The sequence below is a fragment of the Equus quagga genome, chromosome 15 (genome assembly GCF_021613505.1).
Source record: "Equus quagga isolate Etosha38 chromosome 15, UCLA_HA_Equagga_1.0, whole genome shotgun sequence".
NCBI lineage: Eukaryota > Metazoa > Chordata > Mammalia > Perissodactyla > Equidae > Equus > Equus quagga.
In genome coordinates this window covers 85364395-85377121 of record NC_060281.1, presented here as the reverse complement: position 1 = coordinate 85377121, position 12727 = coordinate 85364395, and the positions used below count along the sequence as shown (strand labels likewise).

The 12727-nt window shown below is 35.1% G+C and overlaps 1 protein-coding gene across 3 annotated transcripts in view; it reads left to right on the top strand.

Annotated features, from left to right (window-relative positions):
• Positions 1 to 12727, top strand: part of TTC28 (tetratricopeptide repeat domain 28) — a 604528-nt gene that overhangs the window by 23365 nt on the left and 568436 nt on the right. For all 3 annotated transcript variants that reach the window (XM_046640182.1, XM_046640181.1, XM_046640184.1), the window contains exon 2: positions 5948 to 6226. In XM_046640182.1, the coding sequence (XP_046496138.1) occupies positions 5948 to 6226 (279 nt within the window). The remainder of the gene's footprint in view (positions 1 to 5947; positions 6227 to 12727) is intronic.

Here is a 12727-nt window from a genome sequence, read left to right as displayed (position 1 = left end):
CATGTGAACTGCCTTCCTCCCCTTTGAAGCCCCAAACCACTACCCCCAACATCCTCCTTTGTCTTCAGTAGAAGTTGATATTTAAGGTGACAACTTCAGCCATTTTGGCTGAGTTGCTCAGTTTTCCTGGGTTTCTCTCATGTATACACCTTATAAAGCTTTGTTTGATTTTCTCCCATTGTTCTGTCTCATGTCAGTTTGTATACCAGCCAGAAGGACCTAAAGAGTAGAGGGATTCTCTTCCTCTCCTACAATACCTAATTCCATATCTATTTCCGTGGCCAATTTCTTTGCCTTCTGATTTGTCAGTCTTTGATCTAGAGGATCCTTGTTGGAGTCACTGATCTTATCAGTTGTGGCCTGGCAGGAGGATTTTTTCCCCTCTAGAAGCACAGAGCTTTACAAGGCATGAAGAGCTGCCTGAGTCACAGATGGAGCCAGTGTTTTTTTGGCAAGCAGCTTATACTGTTATTCATTATATACAGATTTTATCTCCAATGCCTATGAGAGTGCCTGGCACATAATGGATAATATTACTATGTTCTAGCTAAGAAATCTTTGCCTGGGGCTGGCCCGGTGGCGCAGTGGTTAAGTGTGCACGTTCTGCTTTGGTGGCCTGGGGTTCGGATCCCGGGTGCCAACATGGCACCGCTCATCAAGCCATGCTGTGGCAGGTGTCCCACATATAGAGTAGAGGAAGATGGGCACAGATGTTAGCTCAGGGCCAGTCTTCCTCAGCAAAAAGAGGAGGATTGGCAGTAGTTACCTCAGGGCTGATTGTCCTCAAAAAGAAAAAAAAAAAAAAGAAATCTTTGCTTAACCTAAATTCACAAAGCTTTTGCTCTGTTTTCTTCTAGGAGTTTTAGTTCTTATATTTTAATGTTTCTTTTTTCTTCTGTTTTTTTTTGGATTAATCAAAAATTTTTATCATCTTTCTATTAAATTGTTAGTTATACAGTTTTTTACTCTTTATTTATGCTTCCCTTAGTGCTTATGACATGCATCCTTGACATAAATGGTCTAATAAACTTAATATTTCCATCACTTAGCCCTTCCTCTAGGCTCGCGCAGCTCTGGGCCAGGGTGCAAAGGCTGGTTTTTAACTCCCTTTTGTCTTCTCAGCTAGACACCCTTAGAAAGTGAACAGATTCTACAGCTATGCATGGGTGCCCTGATATATAAAAGTAAGCTATGTTCTGTTTTCAGAATGATTTTTTTTCATATTTTGAAAAAAGCCCGTATATACATATAGTAAAATATCAGACAGTACAAAATTCAAAAGTTGGTCTTCCTCCTACCTCTACCTTCCAGTCCTCAAACAGCTCTTGTGAGACAGTTACTCTACCAGTTTATATATTGTTGCTGACATAATTAATCCATGTACATTTAAGCATGTAAGCGTATGTCCATGTGTTACCGAACCAGGTTCGTTTTTTGCCCACCACCCAGAAAGCCAAACACCAAGACGATGAGATTTGCAGCCGAGAGAGTTTACTCACAAGGCAGCCACGTGAGGAAGTGAGGAAGTGAGAGCATGAGCCTCAAATTCACTTCTCTGAAAATAAGGACTCAGGGATATTTATGGGATAGGGGGCAAGATGGTCTGAAATGTGGGGGTAGGTGATTGGAGGTGAGGAGAGGTGAGGTAATTGATGATCTGCGCAAGCGTAGTCAGACTCCATGCCTCTTCATAGGACCCATGTTCACAAAATGGTGGCGTTAGCATGATCTGAGTGTGGAGTTTTTAGCCTCTTGACGTCAAAACGTCGCCTATTGGACATCTGTGTGGGCCCAGTTGATGGGTTGGTGGTCTCAACTGGCCTGAAGTGGACAAGGAGTTCTAATTCCTGAAAACCAGCTCATATACCCATCACCATGGAGACCCAGGCTCCAGGGAGACGTTATCTATAGGAGACTACTGGGAGTCAGATAGCATATTGCCTATAGCAGCACAACAGATAGCAGCACAGTTAACGATGAGTGGGTTAAACAGCTAAAAGCTATAATCAGTAATTGCAAAAAGGAAAAAAACTTTAGTACCTAGCTACTTAATCATCAATGGCTAACTCTCTGCCGGTTTCACATGTATGCATTATTTCCTTCCCCCTTTTTCATGGAAGATAACATATTGCATATCTCTATTCTGCATCTTGATTTTTTTTCTATCTTTCCATGTCACTATATAAAATCTGCCTCATTCTTTTGGCTGGATTTATAGTATCAATTTTATGGATCTATTAAAACTAATTTATCTGTTTTCCTGCTGTGTAACATTTAGGTTATTTCTAACCTCATGCTAATGCAAATGATGCTGTTATGAATATCCTTATATATATGACTTTGTTTACATAGATAAATGTATCTGTAGGATAAATTACCAGAAGTGGAAAAAAATTCTAGAATTCAAAGTATATGTACTTTTTACATTTTTATAGATATTCCCAAATTGTTTTATAAAGAAATTATATCAGTTTATACTTCCACCAATAATGTATGGGTTAACTTTTTCCTTATTCCCTTACCATTAAAGTGTGCTGATAATTTTTTTCCCATTAGTTTGAGAAGTGAAAAATCATATCTTGAGGTTTAATTTTCTTTTAAAATAACTGAAGTCACACATTTAAACAATTGTGCCTAAAAGCCATATAGATTTCCTTTCTCATGATCTATCTTTGCATATTCTTTGTTCATTTTTTCTGTTGGGTTGTTTTCTTTCTTACTGATTTGTAGGAGATTTTTATATAGTAAGAAAATTAGCCTTTTATCATGTGTTTCAAATAGTTTTTTACTGATTTGTTTTTCATCTTCTTGCTTTTTTAAATCTATTTTTTCCATGCCGATATTTAAAATTTTTATGATGTCAAATTTACCAGTCTTTTCTGTTATGTTTTTAGGATTTGTGTTGTACTTAGGCCTTCTTCAGTTAACATGATAAAAAATTCTTCTGTTTCATTTTAATAATTTAATAATTTTATTTGAAACATTTAATTCTTTAATTCACCTATAATTTTTTTGATATAAAAGATGATAAGTATTTTTCTATATCACTTGAATAATCAAGATCTATAGAGGCCGGCCTGGTGGCACAGTGGTTAAGTTTGCATGTTCCGCTTTGGTGGCCTGGGGTTTGCTGGTTCGGATCCTGGGTGTAGACCTATACACTGCTTGTCAAGCCATGCTGTGGCAGGCATCCCACACATAAAGTAGAGGAAGATGGACATGGATGTTAGCTCAGGGCCAGTCTTGCTCAGAAAAAGGAGGAGGATTGGTGGCAGATGTTAGCTCAGGGCCAATCTTCCTCAAAAGAAAAGAAAAATCTATGACAGGGCTGGCACTATGTTGAGTAATTCTATGTGGCCAAATATTCTGAGCCCGTTTGGTCCATATGTTATTGACATTCCCACTACCCTTTTAAGTTGAGTTTGTCAGAGATTCAGAGGAAGATATCAACAATATTAATATATGTTGATATCCTTAAACTGTATGTGTATGAAATATATGAGGGAAGAAAGAATATCATAATCAGTCTAATTAAATGAGTAATTCAATATTTTATTTTTCTTTATCTGCTTAAGTAAAACTATTCACTCTAATTAATAGTTGCTGAATTTGACATGGCCAGTTATTCCAAGTACTATATATATATATAATCTGAGAAATACATGCAGAAGTCTTTTTTTCCTCTCGGTCATGCCAAGTTTATCAGTTGCAGAGAAGATAGAGAAGGACTAGGGGAATTATATTGCTTTTTTTAACCATGCACAAAAATTGCTATTTCTTAGCCTCCTAAAGACCACCTTGTAACCAGCTGAGTAGACATGGCATATTTTGACAAATTGGAAGCTTCTGTGGACACTTATTAGAGTGCATTTTTCTCTTAAATTTGTGGACATTTGATGGTGATAATGGTGTTGGAGTTCTCTTCTACTATTTGTAATCTTTCTGCACCAGCCCAAACTTTTTCCATGGTGTTTTTCTTTGCTCTTAGAGGCCTTGTTTAGTAGTTTACATCAGTGTTTCAAGATATTTCTGGGCCAGCTAGATATTTCATTGAAAAGGTCCTTTGATTTCTTAATCTATGGTATCTCCCCTCTCAGATTTACAATGTGTAAAATAAAAGCTCTGAGAGGTCTTCCACTAAAGAAGAAACCTATTTAATTTTGTTCATCCCAGTATCCGGAGTACCTCGGGGTTCCTTGGAACATATTTTGGGAAATGTTACTTTATATTACTGTGTGTGTAGGTAGTAGAATGCAGACCTTTTTTTCTCTTAATTTGATTCTTATCTATATTGACATTGAACCAAAATTATTATTCTGAGAATAATGCTGTAATAGTAGGATCATATCTTTTTCACTGTTAGGTTACATATGAACCTAGCCATTTTACTTTTAAAGGCTGTTATTGCTTATACTCCTGAATTTTCAAATATAGAATTTGTTTCTATAATTTATGGCTGGTACTGCCTTTCAGTAGAGTCATGACGACTAGATTTTCCAAAATGAAATCAATCTTATACATTGTCAATGTCTTACACATTGGTTGGATGATATGCATAAAGTAATTAAAAATCAACACTGTTCAGGAAAATCCTGGTTGTTTGGTAAATGTTACATAGTCCATTCACTGTCAAGCAATATATTTCATGATCATAATTTAAAACAAAAAACCAGAACTAACCAGAATACTTTATTGGTTAGCCACTTCCAGTATGAGGAAGTTGAGGAATATAACTTGGACACTGATATTTGAAACTTCTAGGATATTTTAATGTTTCAAATTCTCCTGGAAATCTAGGACATGATATCCCTGTAAGCGGTAGAAAAATAATGGTTGTCTGTGTGAGATTAGCGCTGTCTTTCTGCTTCCTCTCTGTGGTGTTTATTCTTTTTAACACGAATACCACTGTGAGGAATCTATTACTATTGTGCATGTTGGTGTGTTACGTATCAGATTCTTCTTCTTTTGAAGGGAGGGACTGCACTTAGTCTTAAGGGAAGACATGGGGAAGAAAGTTACACTTATTAATTTCGCTTAGGGTAAGCCTGCTTAGAATTGCAAACTTTCTTGATACTGCTGTCTTAACTTTCTTCCCTTGGGACTCTAATGCAGTTCATAATTTTCCCCTTTTAGAAATGAATAACGTTTGACTCATTCACTCTCTTTGGTTTTAAAGTCAGTGCTATAAAGTCATAGAGGACTTAGCAATTTGGAAAAATCAACATCAAAAATGGCCTTAAATTGCCAAGATACAATTTACAGCAGATCTTTTTTCTTTTTGGTGATCTCCAAAACCTGGTGTTTGTCTTTGAAATTCCATGGTAGCAGCCAAATTACATTTCCCAAATTTGCAAGTCTGAAAAGATTTATTGGTACATTAAAATTTATTAAAAAATTTTTTTTCGTTTGAAAACTTAACATATGCTCATTGCCTAACATTTGGATAGGAGAAAGTTTTAAGAAAATAAAAGTAACCCATAATCTTATATCTAAAGATAATTTAGGATAGTTAATATATTGATCTTGTTCCTTTCAATATCTTTTTAAGTGCAACCATCTTAACATAGTTGAGATTTGTATAGGTTTTCTTTATAGGTTTGTATTTTGGTCTTTCCCTTAGCATAACTTCACCAAGGAAAAGCCTGAATCCAGTACTCTTTTGCATTCATTCATTCATTCTCTCAATCAAAAAATATATACATATGTAAATATAAATGTGTATGTTTATAACTATATGTCTATATATAAACACACACATACATATATATACGTATGCATTCAAGGCACTATGTTGGCTGCTTCTTGGAAAGTTTATTGTCTTTCTGGGCACAGAAGTTAACTATAGTACAAAGCAGACCGTGAAGAATGTCCATGTTCTCTTGAAGTTCAGACAAGGAAGCCCTCTGGATTATCTGAACTTTATCTCACAAAGTTTCTTTGTTTGTAGATTCCTCTCTTTGGTGCTAAGACTATTGGCCGGAGAAGTCCTGATGGACCAGTACTGAGCAAAGCTGAATTTGTTGAGAAAGTTCGTCAGAGTAATCAGGCCTGTCATGATGGAGATTTCCACACAGCTATTGTTCTGTACAATGAAGCCCTGGCCGTTGATCCTCAGAACTGCATCTTATACAGCAATAGATCTGCAGCCTATATGAAAATCCAGCAATATGACAAGGCGCTGGACGATGCAATCAAAGCTCGACTTCTCAATCCCAAATGGCCAAAGGTAGAAATTTCATTTACTTTCACAGAATCTTTTGTGCTGCTTTCTTATTTTAATGTGAGATTTTATTGACTCACTACAGTTATTAATATTTTAATAGTCTATACTTCAGCAAAATGTAGAATGGCTTCATTGAGCTGGTACGCTAGTGAATGGCTTCCTTTTTTGTGCTTTGGAAGTTTGCTTTCTATGTCCAAGTTTAATTCTTTTCCTGTATGTTTGAAATTTGATTTTTTTTTCACTCAGCTTCTTAATAGGATACATTCTAGTTATTTATATAGGTTTTGGACATCTTTTTGTTTCATAGATGTTTTAGATGGAGGATGATGATCATGTTTCTTCCAGTTTAAAGTAATTAATTTTATTCCCTGGTAATGACTGCTTGTTTACAGAATGGTATTTAATCAGAGAGACTTTTTCCCCCCTAATAAATCATTATAATTAGCTGTATTCCCTTGAATACTTTAAGGCTTGAGTTGTGATCTTTTTTTTTGTATATACTTTATTTTCAGTGTGTCTGTTCACAGCCTAACCCCCAGTTTATTTTATTTATTTTCTTTTTTGGTGAGGAAGCTTGGCCCTGAGCTAACATCTGTTGCCAATCTTCCTCTTTTTGCTTGAAGAAGATTGCCGCTGAGCTAACATCTGTGGCATGAGCAGTGCATAGGTCCGCACCCAGGATCCGAACCTGTGAACTCCGGGCTGCTGAAGTGGAGTGCGCCAACATAACCATCAGGCCACCGGGCTGGTCCCACCCCTAGTTCATTTTGGAAATGATTTCTTAAGATGTGACTGAAGTATTTGAAATAGTTTTTATTGAACCACAAAACTGTTTGATCCCATTCTTGACTTTCTGTTGGGTTAACAAAAGTTAATGGTTATTCGCTAGAGATTTAAAAAAGGTTTTTACTGTCTTAATAATAATGTCATAGTTATATTACTTTATACTTTAATTCTCTAGGTATTTTTGGCTTCATTCAGTGGCATTTCCAGTATTGGTGCTACCTCATGAATTGTTTAGTGTTCTGCAGTTCCCTAAAGGATTTCTTTTATAACCATAATCATTATGAATTGAGAAAAATCTGTTTTAAAGCATTGTCATATGACACCATTTGGGAGTTAGAGTGCCGTTTTAAAGGACACACCTAGGTTCAAGTTCCTTCTCTTCTATTAGTGACAGTATGGCTTTGGGTAAATCTCTTAACCTTTCTGGGGTTAAGATAAATGGGATAATAATACCTATCTTGTAAGGTTATTTAAGAGAGATAATTTGTTACTTGTACATAATAGGTGTGTGGTGTATAATAGCTATGATTGTGACATTTTTATTAAAAGTTCAGATTAATAAATTATTCTAGCAAGGCTTGGCAGGTATCTTCTCTTTTTCTTTCTCCTTTTTTTTTTTTTGAGGAAGATCAGCTCTGAGCTAACATCCGCCACCAGTCCTCTTCTTTTTACTGAGGAAGATTGGCCCTGAGCTAACATCCGTGCCCATCTTTCTTTATTTTATGTATGGGATGCCTGCCACAGAATGTCTTGATGAGCAGTGCATAGGTCTGCGCTCGGGATCCGAACCGATGAACCCCGGGCCGCTGAAATGGAGTATGTAAACTTAACTGCTAGGCCACTGGGTTGGCCCCTCCTTTTTGTTAAAAGCTTGTGGTTGATGCAATAAGCCTGATACATATAGAGACCTTAATTTTCAAATTAAGTATCTCCATTCCTTCCTTTTTTGGATCCACTTATCTCATGTCCTTATATTTGTAAACATCATTAAACTTTTATTTTTTTCCTTTTTCTGTGTCATTTCCACTTTCTCTTGTTAACCTCTCGTGATTTTTGCACAAAAAAATGGCTGAAAAATGTGCAGTTTTATGGTTATAGATGAAAATTCAACCTTTCAAGATAACTTTTATCAGGTTTTAGTCTAATTTTTTCCCTTATTATAAGTGAACTTATTGTATATTGACAATTTGCATTAGTATTTCATTCAACTCCATATTTGGCTTTAAGCAAACTTAGGAACATCTAGAATTATATAAAATTATATAAAATATAAATTAGGGTTTATTATTGAAATCATGAAAGGGTCTTCCTATACAATATGACTCATATTAAGATTAACTTATAAAGAAATTTCCATTACTGCCTAAAAAAGTTTCATTTTATAAAAACTTGATTTTATACTTATTTTTCTAGAAATATATGTAAAAGAGAGTTCACTAATACTCTCTTGTCATAAATATGTCTGGTGAAATTTTATCAATTCATTTTTCTTTTATTTTTGACTTTCTGACTTTTTCATTATAACCCTTTGCCCTTCTGAAGTCTTTCTCTGAGATGTTGTCATTGTCTAGTTTGATGTGGGAAAATATACCTTCCAATTTCTATCTCTCTGTACATGTTAATTTTTTATGTAGAGATCCAAGGGCTCCAGAGATTAGATAGAGAGTCTTTTGTTACGTCTTTTTGTCTGAATGAAAGATTGCTTTTGGTGTGAAATGAGCTGCAAGAGAGATATGAACAAAGCACTATGAGAGCCCTCCAAAAAGAATAAGCCCAGTCCTATCACTAAATTAGGATACCTTATCTCCAGCTGCCTGTTAGCTCTTGTCTGTTGATGTTCATTCTTTTTGGGTTCTGTTTAAGAAATGTTTGTCTTACTCAAGATTATAAAGTTTTTCTTATGTTTTCTTCTGGAACTTTTATAGTTTTTACCTTTAGGTCTAAGATTCATTTTGAATTAATTTTGGGGTATGGTATGAGGTAAGGGTAAAGTTTCATTATATTTTTTCCATATAGGTAACTGTGTTCCAGCAACATTTGTTGAAAAGACTATTCTTACCCCATTGAATTATCTTTGACACCTTTGTCACAGCCATTTGACCATAAAAGTATGGGGCTATTACCAGACTCTCTACTTTGTTCCCTTGATCGGTCTGTCTATCCTTATGCCCTGATCATACTGTCTTGATTACTGTAGTTTTATTGTAAGTCTTGACATCAGACGTTGGAGTTTCCCACCTTTGCTCTTCTTTTTCTATGTTGTTTTTGCTATTCTCTGTCTTTGCATTTTTCTGTAAGTTGTAGAATCAGCTTATCAATATCTTCAAAGAGCCTACTGGCAAATTAATAGGATTGCATTGAGTTTTTAGAGCAATTGGAGAGAAGTGCCATCTTAACCTTATTGAGTTTTCCAATCCATGAACATGGTATATATCTCCCCATTTATTTAGTCTTTATTTCCCTTTGCAACTTTTTGTAGTTTTTAGTGTTCGGGTCTTGCACATCTTTTATTAAATTTGTTCATAAGAATTTTATTTTTTGATGCTATTACAAGTGGACTTAAAATTTTTCATTTCTACTCTATTGGAATGCAGTGTATTTTTGTACTTTGTGTCATGTGACCCTGTTGAATTTGCTTTTAAGTTCCAATAGGGTTTTTTGCAGATCCCTTAGGATTTTTTCTGTACACAATCATGTTGTCTGCAAGTAATGACAATTCTTTTTCCTTTATTTTGCGTATGCATTTTACTTCTTTTTCTTGCTCTATAGTGCTGGTTAGGCTATCCAGTACAATTTTGAATAGAAATAGTGAGAACGAACTTCCTTTACTCATTCCTGATCTTAGTGGGAAAGCATTGAGCTTTTCATTGTTGAGGATGATGCCCTTAATCAGGTGGAGGATGTTCCCTTCAATTCCTATTATGATTGAGTGTTGAATTTTTAAAAATTTTTTTCTTCATCTATTGAAATATAATATGTTTTTTTTCTCATGGTAAATTAAATTGATTTTGTTTGGGGATGTTAAGCCAACCTTGCATTCATGGGAGAAATACCACTTAGTCATTATGTATTATCCTTTTTATATATTGTTGGATATGACTTGCTATAGTTTTGTTAAGAATTTTTGCATTTGTGTTTATGAGGGATATTGATCTATGTTTTCTTTTCTCATGATGTCTTTGTCTGGTTTTGGTATCAGAGTGATATTGGCCTCATACAATGAGTTGTGAAGTCTTCCCTCTTCTTGTATATTCTAAAAGAGTTTATGTAGGATTGGTATTGTTTCTTCCTTAAGTATTTGGTAGAATTCACCACTCAAGCCATCTTTACCTGGACTTTTCTTTGTGGGAAAATTTTAATTATGAATTCAATTTCTTTGATTGATATAAGGCCATTCAGGTTTTCTAATTCTTCTTTGATTAGTTTTGGTATTTTATTTCTTTCAATTAATTTTTGCATTTAATCTCAGCTGCAAATTAATTGACATAAAGTTGTTAAACATTCCTTTCTATTATCTTTTAAATTTTTGTGGGATCTATAGTGATGTCCTTTCTTTCATTCTTGATATTGTTAATTTGTGTCTTCTCTCTTTTGTCTCATTAGTCTGCCTAGTGGGTTATCAGTTTTGCTCATCTTTGCACATACTCAGCTATTGGTTTCATTGATTTTCAATATTGTGGTATGTTTTCTTCTTATTAGTTGTGCTCTTTATTATTTCCTTCTTTCTAATTATTTTACATTTAATTTGCTCTCCTTTTCATTTCTTAAGATGGGAATTAGGCTATTTATTTTAAAGCTTTCTTCTTTTCTTAATATAAACATTTAAAGCTAAAATGTTCTCTCCTAGGGCTGCTTTTGCTACATCCCACAAATTTTGATGTTATATTTTCGTTAGCATTCAGTTTAGAAATTTTCTAATTTTATTTGTGAATACTTCTTTAATTCATGTGTTTAAAAGTTTGTTGCGTACTTTCCTAATAGTTGGGGTGTTTTTAGTTATCTTATTATGGATATCTAACTTAATTCCATTGTGGTGGAAGAACATACTCAGCATGATATTAATACTTTTAAATTTACTGAGGCTTGTTTTATGGCCAAGCTTATGATTTATCCTGATAAACTTAAGTTTTACCTGGTAAAACTATGGGCACTTGAAAAGAATGTGTCTTCTGTAGTTGTGAGGTGTAGTTCTATAGATATGAATTAACTCAAGGTCATTGATGGTGTTGTTCATACCTTCTGTGTCTTTGCTCATTTTTTTTTTTGTCCAGTTATTCCATCAACTGCTGGAATAAAGAAGTTAAAATCTCCAACGAAGATTTTGGAATTGACTGTTTATCCCTTTAATATCGTCAATTTTTGCTTCATGTTTTTTGAAACTATTATTAATATATACACTTCTATTATTGTTAGATCTTCTTGAAGAATTGATCCTTTTATTGTTATGCAAGGTCCCTATTTATCCCTGGTAGTAATTTTTGTCCTAAAATTGATTTTGTCTGATATTGTTATAGCCACTCCAGCCACCTTCTCCTTATTTTTTGCATTGTGTATGTTTTTCTCTCCATATATTTTTAATATTTCTAGGCCTTTACATTTAAAATTCATTTCTTTTGGACAGCATATAATTGGGTCTTGCTTTTTAAATCAGTTTTGTCAATCTCTGCCTTTGATTGGAACCTTTGTCCCTTAACATTTAATGTAATTATTGATGCTGTTGATTTTTTTTTTTTAAGGTTGGCACCTGAGCTAACAACTGTTGCCAATCTTTTTTTCTCATTTTTCTGCTTCCCAAGGCCCCCCAGTACATAGCTGTATATTATAGTTGTGAGTGCCTCTGGTTGTGCTGTCTGGGATGCCACCTCAGCATGGCCTATGAGTGGTGCCATGTCCGCACCCAGGATCTGAACCAGTGAAACCCTGGGCTGCCGAAGCAGAGTGTGTGAACTTAACTGCTTGGCCATGGGGCCGGCCCTGATGCTGTTGACTTTTGCCTCTACCATTTTATTATTTCTTTGTCTTCTCTGTTTTTGTTCCTCTGTTTCTCTTTTCCTGCCATTTATTGGTTTATTTGAATACTTTTTGAGTTGATTTTTTTTTCTCTTGAGAAAGTTTTCCATTCTTGGTGGTGGTGTTGCTTGGCAGGTAATTATTTTGGTTAGAATAGAACTGCATACTTTGTTTCTGGAGTTGTAGCTCCAACTTCAGTACAGATATTTTGTCTTTAGTTGAACTGCTTTGAATTTGTTCCATACATGTGTAACTCAAGTGTTAGTGAAAGATTCAAGTAGACAGAATTTGAATATCCCTTTTCTGTTTCTTTTCCTCCTCGGATCCCCTTCCTCCTCGGCCAAAGGCTATGGTTTCTTGTGCTTCCGTATTCTGATTCCCCAGGCCAGAAAGACAGCACTCCTCTCCCTCTACTCACCACTCCAATTGCACCCCACCTCTGTGACTTGAAAATGGGAGCTCACTTCACAACTCTCTTCTTCCAAAATCTGCCTACTTCTCTTCACTCTACAGTGCTTTCAGATAACTCCTTTATGTATTATGTCTAGATTTTATAGTTTTTTTTTTTGTATGTGGGAGTGGGTCCACTAGGATCTTACTCAGTTGTTACTGGAAGCAAAAGTGACATCTTTTAAGTGATCTAAGGTTCCTCACGATCAGCAGATCCCCAACAAACTCATGTTGCCCCCTTGGACCGGTGGCTTTTTT